Source organism: Leishmania major, chromosome 31 (genome assembly GCF_000002725.2).
Source record: "Leishmania major strain Friedlin complete genome, chromosome 31".
Taxonomy (NCBI): domain Eukaryota; phylum Euglenozoa; class Kinetoplastea; order Trypanosomatida; family Trypanosomatidae; genus Leishmania; species Leishmania major.
In genome coordinates this window covers 649386-662292 of record NC_007272.2, presented here as the reverse complement: position 1 = coordinate 662292, position 12907 = coordinate 649386, and the positions used below count along the sequence as shown (strand labels likewise).

The following is a 12907-nucleotide window of genomic DNA, read 5'->3' as shown; positions in this document are numbered from 1 at the left end:
TGCGGGTACGTGCTGACGGCTGGCGGGTGGTGCATGAGGCAGGGGCGGCGCCGCGATCCCTGAGTCGGCACGCTGCTGGAAGGAAGAGAGGTCTGCTGCGGTCTTCACCCGTTTCTCGCCCTACTCTCTTTCGGCTGTTTTCTCTCGCGCAGCGGTGGTGAGGCGGCGAGTGGGCTCTGTTTGGTTCCTTTGTTTGCTCTGCTCTGCCTGAGGTGGTCATGCTATGCGTCCGTTCTCTGCGCTTGCCACGCTCACATTGGTGCACGCGCGGGAGGGTCGGGAGCTGTGCAAGCTGCATCTCGTCGTGAGGGTGACGGCCGGGCGCAACGGCAAGCGCGCAAACACGGACCGGTAGTGAAGGGCTGCCTGAATGGGAGCTTCGGGAGGCGGATACAGCGGACACTTAGATGTGTGGAGGGCGTCATGGCATCACTGCAACGCACCCTGCTTCGAATCAGTCGCCGCCACTGCGCCTGCGTGCGCGGTGCACGGAGAGGCCGCCCTGGGTGTAAGGTGTGGCTTGCGGTCGCATTGCCTGTGCCACCGCCACACTCCGTGAGCCGTCTGCTGCCCCGGTGCGCACCATGGCTTTCGTCCTCTCTCGGGCATCGCTCTTCTCAGGCGGCTGTGCGCATCGCTGCGCTGCACTGCGCCTTTGCGCCCGCTCACATCAGGTATGGCTGTGAGGCGAACTGCGTGGCATGCACAGCTCGTGCGCGGCCGCGTGCCGTTGTGCTGCTTGCCTTGCTCCATTTACTTGGCTCCTTCTCTCCGTGCCCGCCTCTGTTTTGACCACCCGCTGTGCGTCGTCCGGCGACCCTTTCGCGGTGATGCCTCATTGCGGCAGCGCAGCGGCATCACCGTCAGCGCTGTGTGTGCTGCGTCTCTTGCTCACTCTCTCCCTCTCTTGCGAAGGCTTGCAGCACCTCACTTGCCACTTCGCTCGATCTATTCTTTCTCTTTTTGTGCTGCGCTGGGCCGCACCACCACAGCGTTAGTGACCGCACACCGCTCCCCACCGAGGCTTCCACGGCTGCTGCACATGCGTGGACGGCATTTGCGCAGCTCAGCTGCCGGCGTTGGCTAACGAGGCCGTCTTCTTTGCAGGACCACCCGATGCAGCAGCGCGACACGGCCAAGTCAATTGTGTGTGTGTTTTGGCTGCTTAGCCCGCTGCGATAGGCGTGCCGGCAGGCAGCTGTCGTCTCCCCTGTCGCCGGAGTGCTCGCCCTCCCTGCACCACATGCATTGCGAGCCGCCCGAGCGCTACACGATCCTCTTAGTCTTGCCACGCTTGGTGCACCCTTTCGGCGCACGCTGCATCTTGCCCCTCCGACCCTTGGCATCGGAGATCGATGAGCAGCCAGCGACCGGAGATGTCAGAAGGGCCAGCGAGTTATAGCGCCCACTCGTTCGGCGAGGTCAACCGACGGCTGTGGCGGTTGCCTACTAAGTCGGTACCGAAGGGCAGCGGTTGTGATGATGCTGTGCTGGACTGGGCTGCGGTACGCGAGTTGCTGGAGGAGGCTCCGGAGGAGCGGAGCGGCGTTTTGTCGCGTTACCTGCTGATGTGGCTGAACCCGTATGTGACGCTTGCGTGGAGGGAGCGGCTGGAGGAGGCTTACATGCCTCCACCGCAGCGTGCGCACCGCGCCGTGTGCTGTGGCGCTCTGTTGAGCCGCGCGTTTCGTGACGAGGAGGTTTGCGGGGGCCGTGACGCGTGGCGTGCGCGCGTTGAAGCTGCGCTGCCAGTGCTGTGTGGCGACTGCGCTGACCGCGCTAGTGAATGTGAAGTGGGTGGCAGCGATTGTCACGGGCGATGGGGTGGCGCGCGCGTGGCGGCTGTGAACGAGCTGTCACGTGTGGGGTTGCGTGGTGAGGAGGGTGTCCACGGACGGCTGCGGTGGGTGGGGTACGTTCGATCGAGCGACGCACCGCAGACGCTTTTGTGCGGTGTGGAGTGGGATGCTGACAGTGCGCTGCCGTTGTATCGTGCGCGTGTTGCTGGTGATGCGGCCGCGGAAGTGGTGCACGATGGGTGCGTGCACGGCGAGCGTCTGTTTTACCAGGTTCAGGAGGGGCGGGCGCGGTGCACGTGCGAGTACGTGGAGGATCTGGTGCCGGTATCGGCGATTCCAACCGCCGATACCGGGTGCCAGCGTACGCCTCACACTCCGTCGCTGCTTTGGGCGCTGCTCCGCACGTTTCGCTCCGATCTGATGGCGATACTGCCACCGTCGATTGCGGGTATGATGTGCGAAGTGTTGACACCGTGGTTGCTGCAGCAGTTTGTGCTGTTCCTGCAGTCGAACAAGGATCAGGAGGGAGTGCGAAAAGGGCTGCTCTTCTTCTTGATGTTTGCGATCGTGAAGTTTGTACAGCCAGCGTTTGTGAACAAGGAGATGCACCGCAGTCGGCGTGTTTCGAGCCTTTTCCGCACCTCGACGCTTGCCCTGATCTTTGAAAAGTGTCTGATGATATCGCCAGATGCGCTGTCGCGGCCGGACATGAGCACAGGTCGCGTGTTAGCGATGGCGAGCTCGGATGTTGAGAACATCAAGGAATTTCCCACGCAAGTGACGTTCCTGTGGAAGGCACCGACTATGCTGACGTTTTACGTTGCCTACCTCTTCGTTCTCGTGGGGCCGAGTGCCGTGGCTGCTGTCCTGGTTTTTGCCGCTTCACTGCCTATACAAGGGGGGCTAACGAATGCCATAGGTGGCGCACAAGCGAGCCTGTCGAGCTGCACGGATCAGCGCCTGCGTCGGACGAATGAGCTGCTTTCCGGCATCCGTATCGTGAAGATGATGGGATGGGATTCGAAGTTTGTCTCGGCGATCGAAGATAGCGCACGGGCCGATGAGTTGCGGTTCCGACGAAGACTGCAGATGTGCCAGGTCGGGTTGTGGGCATGCGTGTCATCTACTCCGACGTTCATGATCGCCGCTGTTCTCACTACCTACACCCTCAGCGGACACAAGCTTGACGCATCCGTGGTGTTCCCTCTCATTGCAGTTGTCAGTGCTATAACCTTCCCTGTAATGATGCTCCCGGAGGCCTTTACGTCGCTGGCGAAGTTCATTGTGTCGACGGGGCGCGTCACGCAGTTCTTGGAGTGCGACGACTCGCACATTATCGTCGAGCACGCGGAGCGCATGTTCAGCAGCACAGGGAGTGGCGGCGCTGCTTCCAGGGACGCACCACTGCCGAGTGCCGCTTCGGCCGACCTGGCAAGGGTGCTTGTGTCAGTGCCCGCCGCGCTTCCCGTGTACGAGCCGCGACACGTGGGGCTGCGCCGCGTGGCGCAGAGGATGCTGTGTGCGGTGCTGCGCCGCCGCGTGCCGGTGGAGCTGCAGTGGCGGAGGGCGGCTGCCTCACCTGCCACGGGTGAAGGCGGTAGGAAGCCTGTGCGCGCTGCTGTGGGGCACGATGATGGCGGTGCGGCTGTTGCGGGTGGTGAGGACGGGCGCGGCAGTGATGGTGGCGTGGCGCTGTACGCGATGGTGGACAGGACTCTCCTGCACGATGTGCGCGTGTCGTTCCCGCGCGCGCAGTTGACGGTGGTGGTTGGCGCGACGGGGAGCGGGAAGTCTGCGCTGCTGGCGACGCTTTTGGGTGCGTTCCGGCTCGAGGGGCATGTGGATGTAGCGAGGTCGGTGGCGTACGTGCCGCAGCAGCCGTGGATTATGCAGGAAACGTTAGAGGCGAACATCACGTTCTTCGAGGGCGATCGGCGCCGCGCGGCTGGTGGCGTGGCGGACGATAGTGATAGCGGCTCTGCGCAGGCGTTCTCACCTCTGAGGTGCGCTGAGCAAGCTGCTGGTGCTGCTGCTGTGTCACGGTGCTTCGGCTGCGGCTGTGGCACGGTGAGGGAGCGTCTTGCGCGCGCTGTGCGGAGTTGCCAGCTGGATGCTGATGTGGCGCTGATGGCGCGCGGGCTGGGGACAGAGATCGGCGAGTGTGGCATCAACCTGAGCGGTGGGCAGAAGGCGCGCGTGAGCCTTGCGCGCGCCGTGTATGCGGACCGCGACGTGTACCTGCTGGACGATCCACTGTCGGCGCTGGACGTGCACGTTGGGCGACGCGTGATGGACGAGGTTGTGCTGCGCGCGCTGGCGGGCAAGACGCGCGTGCTAGCGACGCACCAGCTGCAGGTGCTGCCGCACGCGGACCAGGTGGTGGTGATGCGCGAGGGCTGCGCCGTGTTTGCGGGAAGCTACGCCGCGTACGCTGCGTCGGAGTGGAAGACGTACGTAGAGAGCGATGAGGCCGCCGCCGCAAGCAAGAAGAGCGGGTGTGGCGGTGGTGATGCTGTGGCGGAGTGCACCGAGGTCAGTTCTGCGTGGTCGTCTGCGGTGAGCGTGGAGTCGTGTGGGGGCACGCGTGAGGAGTGTGACTTCGTTCGGTGTAGCCGTGCCGATGTCCGTGTCAGGAAAGGCGACGGTGAATGGGAGGAGAACAATGGCAGGACTTTGTCGAGAATGCACTGGCAGGGCTCACGGGCCAGCGAGAACTCAGAGGCGGAAGAATGCAACGACGGGGACTCTACGGTATGTAAAAGTGTTGGCCTCGCCAGGTCTAAGGCCGCGCCGCGCACGGCGAAGGGCTCATCTGGGCTCGCTACGGATGAGGACGCAGCGGACGGCGGCGACCTGATGATTGCGGAGGAGAAGGAGACAGGGCACACACCGTGGAGTGTGTACCGCGCCTACGTTGAGGCGGGCGGGGGCGTGCCGGTCGCAATTCAAGTTGTGCTGCGCTACTTCTTTAGCGAAGTGCTCTCGACAGGCTCCAGCGTTTGGCTGACGCTGTGGTCAGTGAACTACTTTGGTTCTCTCTCTACCAACGAACAGCTTGGTGTGTATCTTGGACTCGTCTTTGCGGTTGCTGTCACAGTTTCTGCCAACGACCTGTTTATTTTTCAGTTCGCTCGCCGCGCTGCCTGCCGCTTGCACGCCATGCTCCTGTACACAGTGAGCTCAGCCACGCTGGCATTTTTTGACCGCACACCGCTGGGTCGCATTGTCAACCGGCTTAGCAGGGACGTGCACGTCCTTGACGATGAGCTGCCGGCGAACGTGATTCCTTTTTTGGGCATTGCGGGATACGTCATGACGTCTTTAGCAGTGACGCTATACACGTCACCGCTTAGTGTGGTCGTGGTGCTGCTAGCGGCTTACGCTTTTGTGCGCCTGCTGAGGTTCTACGCGACAGTGGTGCGTGAGGTGCGGCGGCGCAGCAGTGTGGGGCAGTCTCCGCTGCTCTCGCTCCTGGAGGAGGTGCTGCACGGGCGTGCGACGATCGCGGCATACGACAAGTCGCACGTGCTGTTCGCGGAGGCGCTGCTGCGGCTGGACCTTGTGTACAGCTGCACGTACGTGGAGAAGGTTGTGACATTGTGGCTCGCTATCCGAATCGAGTCCATTGCGGCATTGGTCATTATTGCTGTGGGTCTGATCGGCGTTGTGGAGAAGCTCGTAGAGGCGTCGCCGGCGATGCCGGAGGCGCGTGTGGGCCTGATCTCGCTGAGTCTCACCATGTGCCTCGATCTCAGCTGGTCGCTATCTGCACTCCTAGACCTCGCTGCCGTTGTCGAGGCCAGCATGAACAGTGTGCAGCGCGTTTGCCACTACATTGACTGCGTACCGCAGGAAGCGGTGCTCCTGGAGCCGCGGGACGCGTATGTGGCGCGCGCTTTGGCAGCGACTGGCGGCAGCGGCAGAGGAGGAGGCGGGAGCACCAGAAGTGCGAGCGACATCGTTGTGGTTGCCGGCGGTGGTGACGACGAGGCCGCGCCTGCGTGGCAGGGTGTTGCGGCAAGGAGCGGCGCCGGCGGTGCGTTTGGAGCGCTTGTGCTGGAGCACGTGGACCTGCGGTACCGGCCTGGGCTGCCGCTGGTTCTGCGCGATGTGTGCTTCGCGATCGCCCCTGGGCAGAAGGTGGGTGTTGTGGGGCGGACGGGGAGCGGGAAATCGACGCTGATGCTGGCCTTCCTGCGGCTGGTGGAGGTGAGCGGCGGCCGCATGCTCGTCTGCGGGCGCGACGCGCGGACGTACACACTTCCCGCACTGCGGCGGCTGTTTTCCATGATCCCGCAGGATCCCGTGCTGTTCGATGGCACGATCCGCAGCAACGTGGATCCGTTCGGCGACGCGACGGACGAGGAGGTGCGTGCCGCGCTGGTGTCTGTGGGGTTTGTGGGGGTAGGCGGCAGCTCAGCTACCTTTCCGACAGCTGCTGGATTGCCGAGCGCTGCATCTGCCAGCATGTTTGCACTGGACACTGTGGTGCAGGGGGGCGGGTCGAACTTCAGCGTTGGGCAGCGCCAGCTGCTGTGCCTAGCGCGCGCGCTGCTGAAGAAGGGGAGTGCATTCATTTTGATGGACGAGGCGACAGCGAACGTGGACGCACAACTGGACCAGACAGTGCAGCGTATTGTGGCGGAGCAGTTTGGCGCGTACACGGTGGTGACGATCGCGCACCGTCTGTACACGGTGGCGGCGTACGACGTTGTGCTTGTGATGGCGCGCGGGCGTGTGGTGGAGATGGGGCAGCCGCGGGCGCTGCTGGAGCGTCGCGACTCCGTGTTCTACGGTATGGTGGCGCAGAGTGCAGCGGTGGCTGGTTCCCGTGAGGGCTTGTCGCGGGAGGATGCCGAGGGTGCGGCCAGTGGTGCGCGTTCGCGTGGCGTCAGTGACGGAGGCGCTGAGCTGAGCGCGGCAGGGCGCGAACACGGCGTGGAGGCCGCGGTCGCGTCGCTCATGCGTCAGTGCAAGTGACTGCGCATCTCTGCAAGTCTTCATTTCAGCGAGGCAAACCTCGCGCCCGGTAGGGTGTCGCTTTTTGCCCGTTGTTTTTATTGTATGCAACACCGTGTTGTGCGATTGCCTCTTCGCGGCGGGGTGGAGAAGCTTGGAAGGAGGGAGACGGTGTGGCACACGAGGATTTACTAGCGATCCGATTCGATGAAGTGGTTGCCATGCTGCCTTTTTTTGCCCGTGTTGAGAGGTGCTGTGAGACGGGGGTGACATCGCGGCAAACATCTCCATCGATTCCACGTTGTTTCACTCGCTGAGTGCGATGGCTGGCATGAAGGCTTGTCGTTGATGACGTCATGTGAGATGAGCAAGGGTTCCGCTGATTCTCTTCGTTTCACTCAAGCCGGCTTGTTTCCCGTGCGTGCTGGTGACTTCCCATGCCGGTGCCAGGTTTTACATCTGGTGTGTGCAACACGTGTGCGTGCATTTCTTCAGCTTGACTTTTTCTCATGCCTCTTCGTCTTTTCCTTCTTTCTGCTCGTCTCCGAAATACTGTCGCTCCATATCTTTTCTTCCTCCCACCTCTCTTGCCCACACCTTGTACTCACCGGAGCCGTCCCCGTGATCGCCCGCCACAACTTGCTCCGCTAGTGCCCTCGTCTTGTCAACCAGCTATAGCGTAGAATGCACAGGCACGATTGATTTCTTCTTTTGTGACCTCTGCGCACCAGTGATACGCTGCTTTTTCAACATCGTGTTGCCAATCCAGTTACGTGCGCCTGGCTCATTCAAGCCCATAGTCTCGCGATCCGTTTCTCCCGGGCTCCCTCTCAAGCCGTGCTGAGAAGCCGGAGCTATCACGCCTCAGCTTATCCCAGTGCGCGCGGCCTTCTCCCTCTGCTTCTCTGTCGTTCCGCGCTGCATCGACCTCACGCGACCAGCGCTCTGTCAAGAACGCAGCGAGGCGCGATTTCTGCACGGATCTTCTGCCTTTACGTGTTGCCGAGCTCTTTGGGTGGCTTCTAGGGATAAACTCATGGGCATCTCACCCAGTCGCGAGGCGCAGGATCAGTACCTCGATGAGCTCTGCCATCGAAAGAAGAAGGCATGGCGGGTCGACCGTCGTCGAAAGGAGGTGTCACTGCTGCCGCTGACGAAGAAGTTCATGCACTTCATACAGCCCGACTCGGCCACGTCTCTCGACTCTCGAACGCCATCCAATTCGGGCAGCCGCAACTTCAACACAGATACAAGCAGCTCCCACACGCCACGCAGCTCACGGCGCGACTACTGCCCGGCGCAGTTATGCCTCGACGCAGCTCCGGCCTCGTTGCCGTTTGTGCAGCAGCTGTACAATGCCTACCGAGAACCAGGTACACAGTTTTACTGCCGGAAGGAATCATGGGGGACACTGAACGCGCTGCCACGCGACCTATACTACCCTACAGTGGAGTCTTTCTACGCGGCTACAGTCAGCTGCTACGAGGAGGACATGTACGAGACCAACGAGGATATGCAGCGGGCGTACGATCAGCAGAAGCTTGCATGCCAGCTCCGAGCCTTCGGCTCGATGCACAAGGGCGCAGCGCCGACACGGCGGCCGAAAAAGTCTACACCGGGTCCGCAAATTCGACCGACGCCGTGCGCCATCTGCTTCGAGTACCCTACCAGCTCCATAGCCCCACCCCCGAGAGAGGGGGCTGACACGTTTTCGGCCGCGAACGCCAACCGCTGCGGCGCCCCGCACGGAAGTGTGGTGTTTGCGCCGCACTGCTCCTTCATGGTGATTGGGTTTGTGGGACTGGTGCCGGTGAGACGGCAGAAGACGAAGGCCTCTGCAGAGTCCTTCCTACGGCCACCGGCCGAGATCGCCGGGGATGAGGGAGAAGGCGAGCGCACTGGCACGCGAGATGAGCCCGCCGAGTACGAGCTGGTTGCTTTTATCTCGAAATCGGCTGGCGAGCAGCATCTCGGTCGTGCTTTGTTCCAAGCAGCATTTCTTTACGTGGATCAGTGTCGCCGTGCGGGACTTCCGGGCAACCCGCCCCTGCCGAGCACGCGCTTCTCGTGCTTCTTGATGGACGTGCCTTCCTTGTGCTTCCTGCGCGAGGTGCGTCTGCGGTGCGCGGAACTGCAGTGGACGCGGCGGCTGGCGCGAGCGTTGCGCCGAATACGCATTGCGGCGCATCATTTAGCGATTGAGATGAACAACGTCGTTGCATCGGAACTGTGCGCCTTTATGGCGGAGTGCTTCCTGAAGCTCAATTTTCACCCTTCGCCGACGCCGCCGGTGTTTCTGTTTGCCGGCTTTGTCGGTGATGCCGGATCTGCCGTGGCGGTTGACGCGAACGCGTCTTTCCCTTCCGCAGCCATCCACGCTGCCCCGCTGCCGAGCTCTGCAAGTGCGGAAGTGCAGGTGCTGCTGCAGAGCACGGCGGACAGCGAGGGGCTCCCTGGCCACCGTGGCGGGAGTGCATTGGGCAGCGGGTCTTGCGGTGGTGCCAAGGAGAGCACCAACGGCGGAACGTTTGGTTCGGCAGGGCCCGGCGCTGCAACGGTGAAGCTGGCCTGCGTCGTGGGAACGAATCAGCTGACTGTCGGAAAGGTGGTGTATCCCCACGCGACGGTGCTCGAACGGGCTGTGCAGGTCAGCACGGGTGCCTTTGTGGACGCGGACTGGGCTGTGGCACAGGACTTGTCGGGGCAGGAGATGCTTGCGACAGATTTTTACGACCCGGACCCTGAGGACGCGCGGGACTACAGCGTTTGCGTTCGACCGCTCGCAGAGCCAGGTCCGCGGCTGACGGCGGTGGCCTCGGACGTCATCTTGTCGTGGTCGAAGAGCTTGTATGTCCAAGCCCGTGTGGCGGATACCTCAAACAGTCACTGGGTGAACTCGTACCCACTGGACTATTACACGGCGGCGAGGCTCAAGGTGACGCCAGCTCCCCAGACTGAGGACCCAGCTGCAAGACAGTCGAGTCCGTCGCCGCTCTCCCCCGTAGCACCCGCAGCGCCATCCAGGACGCAGGGCGGAAGTGACGGCAGGGCGCGCACCTCTCCACTCACGGCATCAAACGTCAAAGCCCTCTCGCGCGCCTCGCCTTGGGGCAGCAATGGAGGGCACGTTGCCGACGGTAAGGATGCCGCTGACGCCGGCGCCGACCCGTCCGCGCCCCCCGAGGCCGCTACACGCGCATTCTATCTCTGGGAGTTCGAGCATCAGGGCCGCTTCTACACGATTGGACTTGTACCCAACTTTGCTCGAGCTGTTCAGCGAAGGCAAGGCAACGCAGCAGATCGCGACGCCTCGAACCTCCGCAACAAGAACTCGAACCGGGAGCGGCACGCGCCCACAGCGGCCTGGGCTTCCGCTGGTGGCGATGTGATCACGAGCGCAGTGGACCCGATGTCTGAGACGGATGTAAGCTCTGCCGTGTCGCAGCACAATGAGAATAGTCGTTCCTACAGTGATCGCAGCTCCCGTAGCGGCGAGACGTACCACACCGCGGGCTCTTCACACTCGACGATAAGCAACCTTCATCTTGCCAGTGGCCGGTGCACCGGCCGGCAGCGTCGCATGCTCCTCTCTCTGGGGACAGGCGAGGCCTACGAGAACAGTATCCCCGTTTCAAGTGCCACCCCTCCGGTGAGTGGAGGTTGCCATTCACGCGCCATGCCCGACACTGGAAGCTCCATTTGGAATGCGGCACACGTTTCTATTCACGGTGGCAGCGTCGGCGGCGAAGGCATGGCTAGCAAAATCTTCGATGCCAGCGATGGAGCGGTCGCTGCTCTGCCTATGAGCAGCGGCGGCAACGGCACGCTGGATTGCGTCGGCAGCGCTCACGAGAGCAGCGGCGCATTTGGGAGTCACCCGGTCTGTGGCGATGGTGTACCTCCCCCAGGTGAGCTGCAGCACTTGAAGAGGTACGTGAACACGCCATATGAGCACTCACGCCAGCAGTTTCAGCCTGCACAGGCGCTGCAGCGCCGCCTGTCTGACGGTGTTTCTCGCGGTCTTCCGTCGAAGAGTGTTGTGCGCTTGTTCCCTCAATTACAGACTGGACTCGACCCGGACGATAACGGCATTGCTGGAAGCAGCATCCCCTCCCTTCACGGATTTGGCCCAGGCGGCTACTCGGACGGGCTTGTTGACTACGTTGGCTACGAGGGATCGAGAGAGGCCGGCATCTTCCCTCCTGAGTTCGCAATAAAGGCAACGGCGCCGACAGCTGGTGGGAGGACTCTGCAGCTGCCACCAAAACAGCAGCAGCAGCCTGCTGGGGAACAGAAGGGCGACGGCCGCGGCGTTCTCGGGCCCTCTCGCGCCCTGGCGGACAGCGGAAAGGCGGGCACTCAGGCCGCGCTGGTGACCAGCAATCCGGGTGAGTTTCCAATGATGCCGCAGCCCCCGGTGCTGAGAGTGGCTGCACATCTGCAAGAGGCGAAAGATGCGGATGGCAAGACCAAACTGCGATGGGACTGGCGAAGCCTGCATGAACGGTAGAGCGCCGTCGCGAGCACGCCAGTACTGAAGGAATAGTGCAAGTCGCGAAGGGCAGCAGAAAAGCATCCGGACAAGAGCGTGTCGATATGGGCACACGTGGTCTCAGGCTTACAAAGGAGCGCTCTATGTGGCTCCGTGAATACAGCTATACGCGAGTGCACCCGGGGGGGGGGGAATACCGTGTGCGTGCTGTTCTGTGTTCCAATCTCCTGCGCGCCTGCGTCTCCTCTGTTCCTGTCTGTGCCGTTGCTGTCAGTGGGTGAAAAGTTACCTCTGCGTTTTCCCGCTCATCCGTTGCTGCATTGCGTTGAAGTCCCAAAAAATACATGCGTGCGGCTCCGTCGTTTGGGCATCTATTTTTCCTGTCTTGCTTCGGCGTGTCTATCGGCGTGTTGCTTCTTCGTGTGTTTTTATCCTTCTCTGTTTTTCGCGCGCTTGTGTGTGTGTGCACGGTTGCAGGCACATCGGCTCTGACGAGCGCACATCCGGGAGCGGGTTTCCGTCAGTGTGATTCCCCCTTTTTTTGTCGCTCTCTCCTCCTCCGTGAGAATTGTGCAGCCTCTCTCGCCTTTGTTAATTGGCATGCACGCGTCTCTGGATGGGGGCGGGGAGGGGTCTCGCGTCTTTTGGCTTTCGCTCCGGCGGGTGATGTCTCCCTCTCTCTCTCCGTGCGCGCGTACGCTCCCTATCTTCTTTCGCTTCTTCTCCCTTGCCCATAAGAGCACCTACACCCACACCTACACACACACACACACCCCGATGCATCCATCTCTCTCTTTCTCTCTTTCGCTCGCATGCTCTGTGTTCACCCTGCCCTCCGCTCCCTGCCCCTCCCTTCGCCGCCAGCCCGCCCCTCCCCCAGTCTTGCTTTGCCTGCCTTTTTATTTGTTTGGAGGGCACACTCAGCTTTCTCTTTTCCCCTCCCTCGCCTCCGTCGGTCGGTCGGTCGGTCGGTCGGTATGATTTTGTCGTTGTTGTTGTTGGCATTTTGTCTGCCTGTAAAAGTGAACTCGTTTCTCGACATCATCTCACACTTTTCGTCTTTTGATGTGCGTGCCGGCTGCTCTCTGTCTGTGTGCCTGCTTTGTCCCCTCACCCTCCACCCTCCAGCTGCGGCCATATGGTGGCGAGTCGCTTGACACGCTGTCTGGCGCTGCACCCCTGTGTCAAGGCAAGGCGTGCGTGCTAAGCAGCCTAAAGCACCTCAGTGCACTTGCAGTGTCCGATGTGATTACTTTTTCTCTCCATATTCCGGAGTGTTAGGGTTGTAGGGGTGCTTTGAAGATCGGGTTATCTATATCTATCTATATACATATACATATACATATATATATATATATATATATATATATATATACTGTTTTAGCTGTTCTCGTGCTGCGAACTGGCGGAATGCATGGAACACGAGAGCCACGAAGTATGCCATCACCGCGATAAAGGCTATCAGACATACATGCGCACACAGGATATATATGTATGTATATATATGTATATATGTATGTATGTATGCAGGCATACGGCCTCGAACTGAGGGGCACACCGAGCACCTTATTTTCTCTACCGCTGTGGCATCGATCTGCGCCTTTCGCGTGTTTTTTTTTGTTATTGTTACCTTTTGTCGCCTCAATGCTGTCAGTGT

At 61.2% G+C, this 12907-nt stretch overlaps 2 protein-coding genes across 2 annotated transcripts; both read left to right on the top strand.

The window, feature by feature from the left end:
* Window positions 1–1355: 1355 nt before the first annotated feature.
* Window positions 1356–6779, top strand: PRP1 (pentamidine resistance protein 1; the record flags this gene model as incomplete). Its single annotated transcript, XM_001685077.1, has 1 exon — window positions 1356–6779. The coding sequence occupies one exon, from the start codon at window positions 1356–1358 to the stop codon at window positions 6777–6779; it is 5424 nt and encodes a 1807-aa protein (XP_001685129.1).
* Window positions 6780–7794: 1015 nt separating this feature from the next.
* On the top strand, window positions 7795–11268 carry LMJF_31_1420 (conserved hypothetical protein; the record flags this gene model as incomplete). Its single annotated transcript, XM_001685076.1, has 1 exon — window positions 7795–11268. The coding sequence occupies one exon, from the start codon at window positions 7795–7797 to the stop codon at window positions 11266–11268; it is 3474 nt and encodes a 1157-aa protein (XP_001685128.1).
* Between the last annotated feature and the right edge of the window lie 1639 nt (window positions 11269–12907).